Source organism: Nanorana parkeri, unplaced genomic scaffold (genome assembly GCF_000935625.1).
Source record: "Nanorana parkeri isolate BGI_ZX_2015 unplaced genomic scaffold, ASM93562v1 scaffold373, whole genome shotgun sequence".
Lineage (NCBI taxonomy): Eukaryota > Metazoa > Chordata > Amphibia > Anura > Dicroglossidae > Nanorana > Nanorana parkeri.
Genome location: NW_017306641.1, coordinates 196,690 through 214,619, shown reverse-complemented (window position 1 = coordinate 214,619; position 17,930 = coordinate 196,690). Strand labels below are relative to the sequence as shown.

General features: G+C 42.1%; 1 protein-coding gene across 1 annotated transcript in view; it reads left to right on the top strand.

Moving 5' to 3' along the window:
• Positions 1–17,930, top strand: part of DOCK11 (dedicator of cytokinesis 11) — a 197,325-nt gene that overhangs the window by 162,175 nt on the left and 17,220 nt on the right. Inside the window, exons 47-48 of the mRNA XM_018558995.1 lie at positions 3,352–3,465; positions 15,836–15,982. Coding sequence (XP_018414497.1) covers positions 3,352–3,465; positions 15,836–15,982 — 261 coding nt within the window. The remainder of the gene's footprint in view (positions 1–3,351; positions 3,466–15,835; positions 15,983–17,930) is intronic.

Here is a 17,930-nt window from a genome sequence, read left to right as displayed (position 1 = left end):
CACAAGGGTGGTATTGGTAGGATGCTTCTAGACTGTTCCTTAGGGACTATGGGGTCTATTCACGAAGCTGCCGAAGGATCTAGCCGTAGCTTCGGCCGATCCTTCGGCTAGCTTCGGCCCCAGGCCCCCTTCGGTTCAGTAGAACCGAAGGGGTGCTGTACGGGCTATTCACAATAGCCCGTACAGCTCCCGAACGTTGCCGAGCGGCTTGCAGAGAGATCAACGTCCCTGGTTACCTGCTCCCGGCCGCCAAGGAGAGAAACACTGCTGTTTCTTTTTTTTTCTTTATTCTGACACGGAGCGATGTCAGAATAGAAAAAAAAAAAATTCCCATTGGAATGCATTGCTACATTCCTATTGGCTATTTCAATTTGCAATAGCCAATAGTAAACTAGCATTGTACCCGCCCTCTGCTGCAGTTCTCCATCAGGTCCATCAGCAGAGGGCGGGCACAATGCTAGTTTACTATTGGCTATTGCAAATTGAAATAGCCAATAGAGCGCCCGGGAGTTTTTCTTTTCCGTTTTTTTTGGACGGCAGCAGAGCCGCCGGACAATAGGAAACTATTGGGCGGAGCTAGCTGTCACTGCTAGCCCTGCAAAATCGTTTTCTATTTACTTTCTTTTAACTTTTTAAACTATTTTTCTGTTGTGCTTGGTCCCTCTGAGCCGCATTCGGCTATTCACTCACTGCTGTTCGGCATCTATAAGAATAGGCCGAACAGCAGTGAGTAGCCTGCCGGAGGTTTGGCTCAGCCGATCCAGATGTTGGATCGGCCTAGTCGAACTCCTTCTGCACTTCGGGTCGGCCGAACATGCTGAGCATTTTCGGCCGACCCGAAGCCATGTGAAGCAAGCCGATGTATGGCTGAATTCAGCTGATGTACGGCTGAAATCAGCCGTACCAGCCTGAAGTGAATAGCCGAACAGAGTTCAGCTCACTTCACTTGGGGTCGGTTGTTCACTTGGCTGCCCTCGGCAGCTTAGTGAATAGACCCGTAAGTCCACCACTATGGAACATGTCCAGGAGGGGTATGTGGCAAGTAATCAGGCATTTTAAGAACAATTGAGTGGGTGTATACCTACGGAGAAGGGCTCCTTGCAGCGTATCAAGAATAGTAAATGTACCAATTATTTAGGTACCAAATGCATTTGGAGATGCAAGACAGTTCACTACAAAGCTTGGTAGGAGCAGCACATGAATTATATCAATCAGTGGCAAAGGCCTGCACTCCTCCTCCTTGCTTCTCTAATGCAATCCTGCATTGCAGCTTACAGTTTGTGGTGTATTCTGGACATACACTACTGGTCAAAATTTTTAGAACACCCCATTTTTCCAGTTGTTATTGAAATGTATGCAGCTCAAGTCCAGTGAATAACCTGAAATGGTACAAATGTAAACTCCCAGAGGTGAAAAAAGAGGTTTACAAATCCTGAAAAATAATGCACATTTCAGATTTATACAAAAAGACCTTTTTCAGGGAAGAAGTAAATTAAGCCTTTGAAAGTTTATGCTAACAATTCTTACAGGTGTCCCAACTTTTGTTGATTACTCCTAAAGCCCTCTGTCTGTATAAAAGCAGTGTTGGAACAGACTGCGTTACTATACCCTCTTAGGCCTCGTTCACACCATAAGCAGTGCGTTCCGGCTCGATTCTGGCCGGAACGCACTGCCTCGCATTGCGGCTGGCTCACTTTTTAGTGGGGCAGGAGGGGGCGTGGTGGGCCATTGAAGTGAATGGCGCCATAGCCACGCCCTCCGGCCGCAATGCGATCACCCGCACGGGATCGCAAGGCACATTGTCCCTGCAGTCTGGTCCGGTGCGATCAAAATAGTGCTTGCAGCATTTTGATCGCACCGGATCGCAGGCACAATGTGGCCAGAGGACGTGCGTTCCGGCCAGAATCGGACCGGAACCCACTGCTTATGGTGTGAACTAACCCTTAAGCAATATTTGGACAGTTATATGACAGTTATATAAAATAAGTATTGCAGCAAAAACTGTCTAAAAATACCTATTGTTTTTTAAGTTATAATGAATCAGATTGGAGTGCTGATGCTGTTCCTAAGCCAAGGAATAAAATGAAAGTTAAAAAAAAAACACATTACACAGGCACATCAAGTGATACCAAAATACAGTGTCGCTGATGCTGCCCCTGTGAATTGTACTGTATTGTTAAACCACATACAGCTTAAAGGCTTTGCCCAAGCATGTAATTTGAAGGATTGGCGTTTTTTCCATGTTGCCCTCAAAATCACATAAAACAGTGGGCCTTCTCCACGCTAAATAGTATTTATTTTTCTTTCTTCTACCCCATGGCAGTGCCCAGCTCCCCTTGTCTCCAGCTTGAAAATCCCTTGCCTTTTATCCTTAAAAATGTCTAGCTTTGATTTCCAAGATTGCCCCCCATCCAACCCAACCACCAACCCCCCACTGCCCCCCTTTTAATGTTTGCTAGTTTCAGATTTTACACTGGCCTCCAATTCAAACCCAATGACATTCAGTAATCACTAATTGAATTTTGTGGAAATGAATCACCCACTGGCTTCTTTTATGTCTAGAAGACCCGGAAACTAGACTTTCCCTTTACTTCCTAACTTGGTTCCCTTTTCTTGGCGTTTTACTTCTACCATGACTGGGGTGTTCCCATCTCGTGCATTCTTTTTTAATATTGAATAAATGATTATAAATCCATAGGACCCCAACTTCTATATGTTATGGAAGAAGTATGGACATGAGAATCAAATGTTACCACTGCAGGCCCTGCAGATATAAGAACACAGAAGAGATTTTTACCCTCTTGCATCTGATAATAACTAAAATATCAGATTTGGTCAGTGGCCCTTTACCATCAACAAGCATTACAGTGACCCTGTGGTTATAGACAGTAGACACTTAGAAGTGCCTGCATATGTGCTCACATACCTTTTGCAGTGCCCTAGTAACCCTAAAATATTGAGCACTGTTAATATGGAAATATTGATCATCTCCAGTGGGTCAGAGCTTGGCTCCACTCCTACTTTTTACCAAATGGGTTATGTGGCCATTTATCATACCTGTGATCTTGTAAGAAGATCAAAATATGCAAAATAAGAGTGCTCAGAATTTTGGGGCTTCCAGAACGTTTTACAAGTTATATAGGCATGTAGGAACCTTCAGGGGCTTACTGTCCTCCAGTGCTTCACTGTTAGCCAGGGGGCTATACCTGTACTTCTGCAAATACCAAACCTGAGAGTCAGCATTGCCATGCAATTTGATGGGGAGGAAGGCTTGTCCTAATGTTTTGCAGATATTATGTTAATCACCGTTACTTGAACTTGTAAATTCATTTTCTGCATTTGTTTCTACAGAAACTCACACAGCTCTACAGAACTCTACACAATGCCTATACAAAAATCCTGGAAGTCATGCATACCGGAAAGAGGCTACTAGGAACATACTTTAGGGTGGCCTTTTATGGACAGGTAAGTTGTATATGCAATGGAGAGATCATTTAAAAAATATACAGGTCTATTCACTAAAGGGTGAAGAGTTTGGAGAAGGAAAAATAACTGAACAATCTAGTACAATATAGCTGAACTGGAAAGTGAGCTGAATTGGAGAATTTTTCCAAATGAGCTATGTTGTCCTACATTGTTCAATTCTCCTGTCTTCTCCAAACTCTTCACCCTTTACTGATTGGCCTGATAATGTTGTCATTCGGCAGTCATTCATTGTACAATATTTATTTGTACTAAAGAGTTCAACTTCAAGGAACCATTGGTGATCTCTAACAACTGGCATTCGAAAAGTGGGTTCAAGGTAGAATACATCGATACTCCTTGTTTCATGCATCCAGTTAATAAAACATGAAATGGAATGATCTAAGCAGAATTCTCAACATGCCAAAAACAGTGGGCATTATTATCAGATGGCAACTGTCTGCATTGCATACAGTTCACTCAGTTATTGCTGAACATTATCAGTGCAGTAGGAAGGAAAGGTAGAGCTGGTCTTAAAGATTTCTTAAGCTATATGCAGGCAGGCAGTTCTGGGTGCCTGCAGTACAGTTGTCATGGTCTGGATCAGGCTCGGAGTCCAGTAGCTGAAACAGCAGGCAAAGTTGTAGTCAACCAGGCCGAGTTTGGTACACAAGAAGACGGTAGTAGTATAAGGACCAGGCAGAAGCGTAGTCAGATATCAAGCCGAGATCAGTAGCCAAAGGTATCAGGTATGAAGTGGAAGACGCTGAGAGTAGTCGGTGAATCAGCAACCAAAGGTCAGTACACGGGTAGCAGTATGAGCGGATAGTATCACAGGAGGTGTAAGGAAGCAAGATTTTGGCAGAAGCACAATAATCTGGCAAACAGGAATTGCAGAGGCATGGCTTAAATAGGAAGTTCAAGAGAGGAGCAAGGAGTTCAGAGTTCAGCAGAAACTAGGTTTAACTGAGGATTACACAGGAGATCAGGCAAGGAGCTATCCGAGGTTCTAAGGTGGCTCAGCAGGTAGAACCAATGCCAGAGGCCCTGGGCTCAGATCCGGTTCCTGATAACAGTACTGGCAGTGTTTCAGCTTTTTCAAAAACACGCTGCTGGCATTTGTATTACACAAATCTGTTAATGTGAATAGAAAACATATTCTTGTATCAACTCATTTGTACACCAGATATTGCAATACAGAATAAACGTCCTGTCCAACCTCTGGTTTCTGTCAGATTATCCTTAAGGCAGAAAAGGCAGCTGCCTGAGGCCCCAGACTTCAGAGGGTCCATAAGGGTGCTAAAAATCCATGCACTTCCACTGCCTTTTATAATTAGTTGGAGTAAGCAATGTCAGCCTTTGTATTGCTCTCAATAAAGCTTCCATTAAATTGTACCTGAACTCAAAAAGTGACGATTTTCCATTAGATATGTTAATTGTACCTACACAGTTACTTGAAGTATGTAGTTTTTGTCTTATATTCATGTTGAAAAATACTAGTGCACTTTCTGGTATGTGAGGGTGCTTAGGCACTCCTGTGCCTACAGCCCTAAAGCTGTATTTCTGCAATGCGAGAGCTAAAGCTTTGCTGCCTTTGACTGGTAGTTATAGCAGATTTGGTTTTAGATTTGGTGATTTCAGTACTTATTTATTACAAATATTTATATAGCGCTGACAATTTTACGCAGCACTTTATATAATGCACATTCAATTCAGTCCCTGCCCTCAAGGAGCTGACAATATAAGGTCCCTATCGTACATTCATACATACAGGGCCAATTTAGACAATTAACCTTCCAGCGTGTCTTTGGAGTGTGGTAGGAAACTGAAGTACCCGGAGGAAACTCACGCAAGCACAGGGAGAACACGTAAACTCCTTGCAGATAGTGACCTGACCAGATTATGAATCAGGGATCCTCAGCACAGAAGCAGAAGCGCTAACTACTACAACACTGTGCTGTTCCCTGTTCTCCTTGCTGAAAGCTCTCCCAAGTGTAGATGAAGGCATAGTAAGTCCGTAATGAGAAAAAGATCAGCAGCTGGGAGACCACAGCCAATACTGTTGACTAGTCCTTGGCTCTCTGCCTACCTTTTTTTTGGGTACAGTTTCCAGAGTTAATTTCCTCTTTGAGATTATTAAACATAATTATACACAATGGGAGCCACCTTCGTCGTGCCCCGGAAACGTGTCAACGCTGATATCTTTACACTGGCATATAGGAACTGCATCGCTGACTTCCACTTGCCTTATTCTGGCTTACAGTCCTATGGCTTTTATCCGATTTACCCTTGTGAGTACCTCTTTTCATTGTTTACCTATATTTGAATAAAACTTATCTGCACCGGGAAAGGCGCCCCCTTTTTTTCCAGATTCTACAGTCCCCCTGGCTGAAGTGGGGCAGCATCCTGCAGTATGCATACCATTATACTCTTTTGAGGAGTGATTGTCCTTGGCGCTTTTTGTTTTTATTTGTTCTAACTTTGAACTATATTTGAATTATCTTTTTGTTTTATTCATTTTTGTAACATCATTGTATGCTATTGACTTTACGCTATATAACTAAAGTCACTGATGATTCATTCAACTGGATATAATCACCTTAAGACGCTTGTAAGTATAAGTGTCATTCAAGAAAAGATATCTACCAGTGTGCTTCAAGTTCAGGTACTTATGTGCAACATTTTTACATTCTGGCGCTATGACTGCGACAATTTCATTAAGAAATACAGCCATATCATTGATAAGAAAAGCAGAGGTAAATAAGACCTCTTTCATGTTGCAGTAAATTGTCTCTCACAGATAAGCATTGTGTTGCAGACTATACTCTGCTGACACAAAATTCTGTCTGAGGAAATTTTGCAACAGATTCATATACACAGTTACATGAATTTGTCACTAGTTGCGTCATTTGTTTCACGGCTGGGGTAAGAGATCTCTTTTATAGTGTCTACTTAATTTTAACCCTACTTTCCAAATACTACAGGAATGTTTCACAAATCCATGCCAGAAGCCAAACACAAATACCTGTGTATAGTGAGCCTTAAGCATGATCTGTTTTACTGGCCAAGGGTGGGGCTATTAAATAAAAAAAGGCCAGGGCCCACAGTACAATTAATGCACAGCACCCTTTGACCTTTTATGCTAGTGTTGGGCATAATGGCTGCTATTATTTTAATGCCCAAATCTTTTCCTAAATTTGCTCTTATTATAGAGATGAGTTTAGGAATAAAAATCAGATGGCATAACATCCTGTAAATGTACACATTTTGTCATTCAAAGCACTGGTAAGCACGACAAAGCGCTTGACACAAGGAATCCCATTCATTTCTATGGCCCATGTTCGGACCAGAGTGTTTTATTACACAAACCTTCCCATTGAAGTCTATGGGACATTTCCTTACAAAGGCTCAAGAGACGCAATAAAAAGACAGCTGTTAATTTTTATAATAGTTGTGTGGCTGTTTTTGATACATACACTACTTAGTGCAGCTAAGAATGTTATACTTTTTTCATTTAACCCCTTTCACAATGAAATTATACTTTGTGGTGATCATTGTTTAATGCCTATTCTGTAACGACTGCTCCTGTGTGTTGCAGCACGCACATTGGCATGGGCTCAACCTTGGTCATGGCAGGCTATTACTACTATATGTAAACACCAGCCGGTGGAATGGCTGTGAGACAAAACATCACTATAATACATGCACATTTCCTCATGCTTTACTGTATCCCTTTAAAAACACTGCATGTACAGAATAATACTTGTTAATCTGCCAGAAATGCACACGGCTTCTAAGTCTATAGGTTAACACACAGCATTTTTGTGGACTTAGTAGAGTCAGTTGTAGTTTGATAAATGGCTCATACCGTCTAACTCCCCTAATCTTAGCAACATAGATAATAATTATTCTGTAGTTCTTGATAAAAACTGGGAACCTGATTAGACTATACAGGAAGTGTGCACAGGACAAAGGACAGCTCTGTATTTCTGATATAGTCAAGTATTATTTGAGCTTATCAAATAGATATAACGAGATACTTTCAATGGTATATTGAAAAGTCTAAAATGTAGTGAATACAATAAGCACATTGTTAGGGTTTACATACACTTTAATTTGTTGTGCAATAGAATAAGAATAATTATTTTTAAAAATGCTGCAGTTCACATGACTTCATTCTTCTATTGTAACACTTTTACCTGTGTTGAACAAAGAGAAAGGTAGGTGCATTTTGGATCAGCTTATTTTGCAGAAAGAAAATGTTGTTAGAAGGAACAAGTATATTGCTCTGGCTTGTCATCATTTACCTTGCTTTACCACTTGGCCACTAAAGCTGCCCATACACGATTAGATTTTTTTCCTTCAGCCAGAAAAGAATATAACAGATTCCTCCATTGATCGACGAATCTCCCACTGCAGCTATTGCATTCTGACAGCCTGCTCCTGTCGCTTTCAGAATACATGAACAGTGACTGCATCTGATTTTCAGCCTGGCTTGGTCAACAAAAGTCGATTAAGTAATCGACTTTCATCGAGCCAACATGGCAACACACTGTAAGAGTTTCAGCCAATTCTTGTTAATCAACTGGAATACTAACATTTAATGGTCAGCCTTAGTCACTGGCATGGAACAAGCAAGTATTTATTTACAGTTTGTACATGTGGGCAGCTATATTCACTCATTATTTACAGCAGCCCTGCTTCATGCTGTGCAGTGTTGCCCAATGGTTGTGTTTTGCTATAATACCACCAAAGAATGGATGACAGCAATGATCCGGCATATGTTGCAAACATTTTATTATGCTAAATCAAGGCTCATATTGGAAGCTGCAAACCTGTACCACATTTTAGCACATTGAAGATTTATGCATCATATGCTGGATCGTTGCTGTCATGGAGTGTGATACTTGGTGGCAAACTGGACGTGCTTCTGGCTGTTAGTTGCCAGCAAGTTTGGACCCACCCAGAACAGCTTTGGTTAGCTTGGTGTGCTTTTATTGTTCCTTCTCACTATGCAATCCTGTGAGTTGGCTGACAGATAGTTGAGTAATTCCTCTCCTCAGGAGTAATTCCTCTCTGTAAATGAGAGATCCCTCTAGCGGTCAAACAGCTAACTCTGCCTGGCGGCCCGGGAGTCTCCTGCTCCCGGCCGCCAAGGAGAGAAACACTACTGTTACTTTTTTTTCTGTATTCTGACACGGAGTGATGTCAGAATAGAAAAAAAATATGTTTTTGCCCATTGGAATGCATTGCTAGATTCCTATTGGCTATTTCAATTTGCAATAGCCAATATTAAACTAGCATTGTACCCGCCTCCGATGTATGGCTGAAATCAGCCGTACAAGCCTGAAATGAATAGCCGAACAGTGTTCGGCTCACTTCACTTGGGGTCGGTTGTTCACTCGGCTGCCCTCGGCAGCTTAGTGAATAGACCCGTATATTTAATACAGTCGAAAATATGGAAGAACAAACATGTAAACTTTTGAAAGTTGTGTCAAACATTGCTTCAGGGCCTGTTCACACCACAAGGTCTGCATTCCAGAGCGTTCGGTCTAGCTAGCCGGCCGGCTCCCTGCTTTTAGGTGCGGGGGGAGTGTGGCGGTACATTGAAGTCAATGGCACTGCAGCCACGCCCCCCCGGCCCGCAGTGAGATCGCCCGCACCCGGAACGCAGGCACATCAGTGCCTGCGTTCCGGGTGCGGGCGATCTCACTGCGGGCCGGGGGGGCGTGGCTGCGGTGCCATTGACATCAATGCACTGCCACGCCCCCTCCCGCCCCTCAATGCAGGGAGCCGGCCGGCTTGCGTTCCAGAGGCCGAACGCTCTGATATGCAGACTTTGTGGTGTGTACCCGGACTTAAAGTGGACCGCTTAGTAAATGTATCAACCTTTATAATTAAATTCTTGAGATTTTATCATAAACAGAGGCAGTATAATTTATTTATTTTTAAAAGTTGTACCTTTCATCATTAAAAGCAGTCCTTGGGCTCCAGTAAATGACTTTGCCTAGGATGAGATGATGTAATTAGTGTGCTGCAGGCAGGAGGAAACATATCCTCTAGTCACTCTCCTGAGTGATCAGACTGCAACATTGTAACTTTACAGCAGGTCACAAACTGAGCAGTAAGGCCTCATTCACACACAACGCAAGAGCAAAATTGTATATTGCGTATATGCACGTATTTACGTGCGTATATGCGCGTATTTATACGCATATACGTGCGTATATATGTGTATATACGTGCACTATATGCAATCCCAGAATGCATCCCACGTAATGGAATTTTTAATGTGCTGTACGCATGTACGCACGTATATATGCGCGTAAACATGCGTATGTGTGCGTAAATACGCAGCAATACGCTGCCCAGACGCATCTCTTTTCCATTCTGTTTTTGCGCATATATACGCTACGCAAATATACGGCTCCATACGCGGCTATGTGTATGCAGCCATTTATTTGCATGCTAACCAAAGTGTCTGTTCTCAGGGCCCCCATCCGAGAGCGCTGTTTATGTATTTTTGTTTTATTGTCAGGGGTAATGCTTTGATCTCTGTGAGAAATACCTGTAAGCGTTATACTTACATATTACATAAAAACATATAAATCACGCCAATGCTTTAAATATGTGCGTACTGGAAATATGCGAAACTTTCCTTTAGATAATACAATTAATTATAATGAAGGCACAATATACAGTACACCTGTAAAGCAAGTTACAGGGTGTAAGTCAGGTGCTGATACCACTCACTATCTGTGTGAAAGTTTCTATTTCTATGCAAAACCTGACATATCAGACATTTGATTTGCATCTGCAGTGCAGCTAAGTGGAGCTTATTAATATGTTTTCTCAATATTCTATGTTATCTGTCATTCTAAACTACAGACGATCAGTGTCTGCCTGCATTATTGCTTAAAGGGACAGTCCACCAACATTATGTTTCTGGCAGATAGTGGAGAGTTAAACCATATAAAGTATCTTATATCTCTTGGGAACTTCAGTAATGAAATCTCTGCAAGCATACCGGTAGGTATACCAGTCTTAAGGGGAAGGTGGCTGCTATAGGTGAAGGCCTATCATCATTAGAATATTTTCACAGAACAAGATATACTTGGGTTCCCAGGTCTGCACTCTTTTGCAACCATTGCAGGGGGTATCTACACTTGTGATGGCATTTTTTTTTATTTTGTTATGTGAAACAGGAGTAGTAGGAATACCTTGGTGGGGTAATCATACTTTGAGTTGGGCTGGAACAGAGGCACACCTCAGACCAAATCTCACTGCTTGAAACTTCTAGGAATGTAAGAGTTCTAAATCCAACAGACTTCACCTATGACTTAAAGGAGAACTATGAGCTGAGTGAAAATCACTCATCCTCATAGTTCTAGCCAATCTGTGAAAATGAAACTGTCACAGGTCGGCTCAGTAGATCGGGAAGTGAGCAAGCACTCACTTCTCGATCCTGTCACTGCAGAGAGCCGGGACAGCTGAGCTTTGTGTGACGACAGGACGCTAGTTTGTGTCCTCCCGTTACCCTTAGGAGAACAATGGGGAAAAGCCCTAACCCCATAGTTCTCCTTTAATTATCAAATTTTTGGTGCACTGATCCTTATAGGAAAACTGCACCATTAAAACATTCACATTTTAAAATGTATTCTCCAGTCAGAACTTATAATTAAACTTCAATATGCATAGAGAGCAATATCATTTTTACTAATCAGTAGGGATGCCCCAATACCAAGTACCGTACTCGGTACAAGTACAAGTACAAGTAAGAATACTTTTTGAGCTCCAAGACTAGACTAGAAAAGCATTCAAAATCTAGGAGGCAGCTGTCATTTGTAAGGCGCATACGGAGCTCCCCGGATTTGTACATCGCTGTTTTAATGTATGATTTTGTTTTTATAAACATATATAAGGGATGCACCGATACCAGTTTTACAAGTGCAAGTACTGATACTTGCCCAAGACCTCACAGACACAAGTACTGATACATTTTTGTTTATTGTCATGTGACAGTTTTTCTAAAACAATAGAGACTAATGATTTCAGGACAGTGGTGGAGTGCCAGAGCCAGGCCCCAGCTGCAACTTCTGCAACCCTGGTAGTTCTCATGAAAATGCCAAGTATCTGCACTGATATCTGAAAAGTATCCGTGCATCCCTACTGATCAGTGTCATCAAGGCATTGCTATACTGCACCACCTCACACTTTTAGGGGTAATCTGGAGATCTGAGAACCCCCTGCTTGTGACACAGAAAACAATTTTCCACACCCATTACAGGCTGTTCACATTGATGTTGTTCAAACCCACCAATCAGATTCCAACCTTTCTTGAAAGTTTAAATGTAAGTAGCGACACATGAAATGATTGGTTACATTTACAGGTACATTTTCACCGCTACATCTTTTTATGCTGGTTTTTCAACATAACAAAAACAATCATTTAGAATAAAAGGTTTAAGGCAGACCTTTACCCACTTTCACTAAAAAATCACATCAGCATGCCACACTGCATGCTGATACGAAATTTTCTTACATTCATTCATTAAACAAACATATTTTTCTTTTACTTACAATTACAATTTTTCCACCTCCTGGTCCTCTTGAGCATTAATGATGTACGCTGTGCCTAAACAATACATCCTGGGAAGATTGCATCAGCAGTGCATTGCTGGGAAATCTCATCTGTAATGTCACAAGATCACAGGAAAGGCATTTTCCTCCTCTGAGATGTTGTTCATGGTCACATGTCCTAGTCACATGTGCCAGAGTTCCAGGAAGTAAATGGAGATATATTAATTTGCCCTGAGTATAAATGGTGACTGTGAGAAGAATGGGGAGACAAAAGAAAAATAAGCTATGCAAAGAATACTAAGCCGGCAATTATCTATAAATATCTGTTTGTAGATTGTCATTACTAAACATTTCTAAAGGTGTATTTGTTGTCATTTTAACGATCTGTGTAAAGTTCCTCTTTAATGCAGTATAACACTTTTGGCCACATCACCCTGAAGGGGGACACTCAACTGGTATTGACAATGGTAAACTTTGCACGAGTTAGGGATACCCAGGAACACTCTTGCACTTTTATTCAATAAGGCAGCAAACAAATAGTTTTCAATTCAGGAGGGCTTTGTACAAATATTCCATAGAATAAAAAAACACAACATCAGCTTGTGTGAGCCACTAACTAAATTCAGGTCAGTTCCTGACATACAGAGTGCATCCTAATGACTTCCCTAAAACAAACAAATAGCACTTGTTTCTTTCTAGTGTTCTGTCAGTACTCAGCCTTTTCACACAGCAGCAGGCTCTTACAGCAGTGAGAAGGAAAGAGAACCCTAAGGCCTCATTCACACAAGAAACAGCCGGCATGTACAGCTCTGTGATGTGTGCACGGCCGTATCGGGCAGCTCCCGGGAACAACAGGTGCTGCGTGTGATAAGTACACAGCCCCTGTCCTTCTCTATGGGATTACACGGCCGTACGCCGCCCTACGCTCACCCGGCTTGCACGTCCGTGCGGGTGTCCGTACTCATACGCTGATAAGGATGGATCCTGTCTGCCTCCGAGCAGGGACACCCGCACGCGTACAGACCTGCACTTGGGGTGAGCGTAGGGTGGCGTACGGCCGTATACTCCCATAGAGAAGGACAGGGGCTGCATACTAATCACACTCAGCACCTGTCCTTCCCAGGAACTGCCCGATACGATGCCCGAGACATGTGAATGAGGCCTAAATATCAGTCAGCTCTCATACATAAAGGCCTGTGAACAGCTGAGACTAATAATGAAGTCTGGTTAGCAAGTAAGACGTGGACTTAGGAATGGAGGCGTTTTCCCACCCAAGCTCTACAAAACCTGTGAGCTCCAGGACCCAGAACAGAATATTTTAAGATTCTGAGAGAAAATGTTTTTTTCCCACACGAGCCATACACCCTGGAGCCCCTCACAATGTGTATGCAAGAAACCAAGTTGACACACCATCCACAATCCTGGTCAGTGCCTCACATATCCTTCCCCATATACTCAGACTTGTGGGAAGGAGCATATTATGGCACCAAACAGTGGACACGTGACAGTCCATCAGCATTCCCTTGCTTGCTCCCTATTCTGTGTTCTAAATAAGATATAAAGTCTTGCAAAGCCAGAAACCATCTTGCAATAGATGTCGGCTATCCAAATGCTGCAGATAGTGCTCAGAACACTGCAACACCTCATCCCTCAACCACAAAGTGGTTCAGCTAAGCACGCAGTTTTAGACCTGGCATTTGTTGGGTTCTTAATAGGAACCACCAGCCAAGCAAGCACTCAAATGACGAGAGCAGTGAGGGCGAGTGCTAAAAATCAAAGTGACAAGTTTCTCCACATACAATTCCTGTTTAATTCAGTGGGTTAAAGGCAAATAGGCTGTTCACTTTGCAAGGGAATTTTCACTTAGCTTAGTAAATGAGGTGAAGCTCTGCTGTCTTCTATTATCCAATCAATGTTTTTCTTCCATGTAATTGGGTATTCTTAGCAAAGTAGATTTTCACCACATTTACTAAACTAAGTGAAAATTCCTTACAAAGGGAACAGCCTATTTGCCTTTAGTAGATCAACCCAGTGTTTTTAGTTCTAGGAGCCAATACAGGACTGGAAGTCAAATAAAAAAATAAATACATTTAGAAGCTAACTGACTCATGTCCTAAAATACACGAGCATGGAAATAATAGCCAGATGTTTATCTATGAATTTTGTATATAAATGCTCTGCATTTATATACAAAATAATAATCATTGTTTTATGTCGTTCCCTTATTTCTCCACATTAAAGAGCCTTCTCTAACAGGCTGCTTGTTTATGATAGGGTGATCATGTTTCTGCTCAACTTGATTGTAGAATTTACATCAAGAGAGGCATGAATTTGTTTCACCTAAAAGGTTCTGATTACATGTGATAAAGAGAGTAACAAAAAACCTTGGGAGCTCGCAGGAATGTTATTGGTTAGTCCTGCTTTAGAGATACAGTATAGCATGCTGCTGTGCAGGAAAACTCCTAATGAACCAGCTTACAGTAAGTACTGTACCTTTTTTGTCCACCTCTAAGTACCCGCAGGTAGATCCAGCAGAAGCAATGCAGAATAGGGGTAATTTGGCTTCTGAGAGGAGTCACAATACTCTCATCTCAAAACAAAAACTTTCAAAGCAATCAGACATTTCCTTTTTTTTTTTTTTTGCATACTCTTGATTGGTAGTTCTACTTTCAGACTCAAATTTGAGAAAACCCCCACTATATGTTTCTTATGTGTTCCCATTTACACAGCATACCCAAACATATTTTTTACAAATATGTTTCTAACCTTTTAGCTGTTTCCTTGGTGAAGGCCTTTGTGGAAATTCCAGACTACTCTGAGCAGTCTGAAAGTGAAACTAGAGAGTCAAACTGAGGGACTTACTGAGCTTCTTCTCATTCACCCACAATGCTTCTAAATCTTTAACCTTTTGTTAGGACAGAGTGTTCACATCTAGTTTATAACTGATAATGAGATCTGCCAGCACAGTAAAGACAGGGCTAATTAGATTAAACAAAACAGATACAACTCCCTCATTATTACATAGGGGGAGGCAAGGTAGAATTTTTAAGCAGTATAAAGCACTTTAAAAGGCAAAGAGCATTTTTTTTCTTTTAACCTTCCTGGCGGTATTCCCGAGCAACACCGAGCCTAACTCGTGATTACACAGTAGTGTTACTCACCTTGTCCCTCGAGCCGCGCTGTGTCCTCCGGCCGATGCCGGCATCCGTCTTCCGGGTTCCGACCCTTGCGAGGGTCCGCGTCGCAGGGGGGGCGGAACCGGCGGGTTTAAGAAAAAAAATAGAACAAAAAAAGCGGGGGAAAAATAAATAATCAGAGCGCCAGGGAGGTTAAGTTATGCTATGCGAATGGGAACATGTAGCAAACATAAAATAGGTGTTATCCCAAATTTTTTAATCCCAATTTGGCTACCAATGTGGAAATAGAGTTTAAGCATTTCAGCTCTCGCACCTATTTACTTCTTATGGATCAAAGCTCAAATATGAACTATGGGACTCTTTATCTGCACCTTAAAAAATCAGCAGTGGTAGCTCCCATATTTGAATTCTCATATGGTTCACTTTAAGATATTGTGAAATAACTGTTTTCAAATGGATCAGGTGACAGTTTCATGCCTCTGAATAACAGCCATTGCTACAAAAAAAATCATCTCCAAGAAATTCTGTTTATATTTCACAGTGATTGTGTTGTTGTCCTAAAGCTTATACCACCCCCAGTTCCCTGTGGATGTTTGACTCAGACAGTGTAACAGAGTTAACTTTGCCCACAATTGTATCTATTGTCCTCTCTGCAGGCTTTCTTTGAGGATGAGGATGGTAAAGAATATATTTACAAGGAGCCAAAGCTCACGGGGCTTTCTGAAATATCTTTACGTCTTCTGAATCTGTACGGGGAGAAGTTTGGAGCAGACAATGTGAAAATTATCCAGGATTCGAACAAGGTATTGTGCACATACCATCATGAAAAGAAATTGCTATATCTGCTGTTTTCCTTTGTGGCTAATCTAATTATCAGTAGAGACTTATTACAGAGGTGCATTTACAGCGCTGACTTAGCAATGGTGGCGTAAAACACCCTTTTGTGGACCAGGAACATTATGAGGGTTATTCACAAAGCTAGCCGAAGGATCAGCCATAGCTCCAACTAATCCTTCGGCTGCCGGAGCCCTTCGATCCAAAGTTGGCCGAGCAGCTCGGTCGAGCCGAAGGCATATGCTTCAGCTCGACTGAGCCGAGGTGAAATCCGTAGCTGGCCAAATGGCCGGCTGAAAGCCTGCTACTGACAGCTGGGCAGAGCCAGCTGTTATTTCACGGCTGGCTCCCTCCACTTGCAATGACAGATCAGCGCCCCCTGGTTACCAGGTAACCAGGGGACGCTGATCTGTCATTACAATGAGAATTTGGCAGAGCTGCCATGATATCAAGGCGGCTCTGCCGAGTTCTCGTGTGTAATGACAGTTCAGCGTCCCCTGGTTACCTAGTAACCAGGGGACGCTGAACTGTCATTACGATGAGAGCTTAGCGGAGCCGGCTTTGATATCACCGCCGGCTCCGCTAAGCTCTCATTGCAATGACAGCTGGTCCAGGCCAATAGAAAACAGTTGGGCGGAGCTAGCTGTCACTGCTAGCTCCGCCCAACATAATTTCGCAAAAATATAAAAAAGGAAAAAACCACTGTGCAGGAAAAAGAAAGAGTTGATTCGGTCTATTTAGGGGTAACAAGGGATTAGGAAGGAAAGACTTTTTAAAAAGTCAGTTTCTTGTGTTCTAATTCTATATTTGCTTTAGCAACTCTTGTGTAAAAAAAGATACATTGTAATTAGCTGCCTCTGAGATCCCCAGCTGATACAATGTATCATTGTTTTGAGGCTACATGCACACGGTCGTAAGAAATTTAGTACCGTATTTGTATATGCATGTTTTTTTCTGGCCAAAAAGTTTGAGCTTAATGATCAGTCAAATGCTCGCCTTTAATTGTGTAAACACGTATGCATTTAAATGCTTAACATTCTTGTTCCATTCCTATAGCTCTGTTTTCAATGTAATTTTCTTGTTTGGACTTTATTTACACGCTTAAACACATGCATGTGTTTACACTCATGTAAAATGTATGTACATAGATGCAGATTTTTATTTTTATGTTACGGATCTGAATGCAGCGCTTGTTTACGCACCTGTGTGCATGTCGCTATTGAAACCAATATACCTGCATTTCAATCCATAAAGAAAAATAAATGCTTTGCATTGCATTTTTTTATGGCTGTGCCCATGAGGCCCAACAAGAACGTAGAAGAAACACCAGTGTTTTCAGTGAATGTAACATAGGCAGTATTATAATAAAGCAGTTTCTTCGAGCCCTATGATTGTGGCACAGGACTGCTTACGCTTAGCACAAAGACTCCCGTTGCAGGACACGGTTGGAATAGTAGTTAGGCTTTGTTTAATGGTTAGGCTAAGGGTTATGCTGGTGGTGGAGAGGGTTATGTTTAGGAAGGGGAGAGTTAAAGCTGAAGTCGGTACTGCCAGTCTTCCGGGTTAAATTACAGTCAGAATCTGGTAAAAAAGAAACACCACTGCTCCATCCAGCACCATGCGTCCAACACCTGGGCACATATGGGTGTCTCTATGGGTGAATGGCATTGGAGTGGGCAGCTTCTAGGTGGGGAGTCCCATTGTGCTGGAATTATTTAGCCTTATGGATTAAAAGCTTAAAATGTGCGGCTCTTCTCTTTGGACATTCAGCATCATTCAGCCCAATTCTTGTGAGCCCAGGGTGTCATTACTCTGGTCTGGGTTCATAGGAGAATGCTGCAGAGAATTTATTGACATGGCACCATTCTCTGCACCATTTAAGAACTCATGATATCATGTGACTAGAATGACGACACC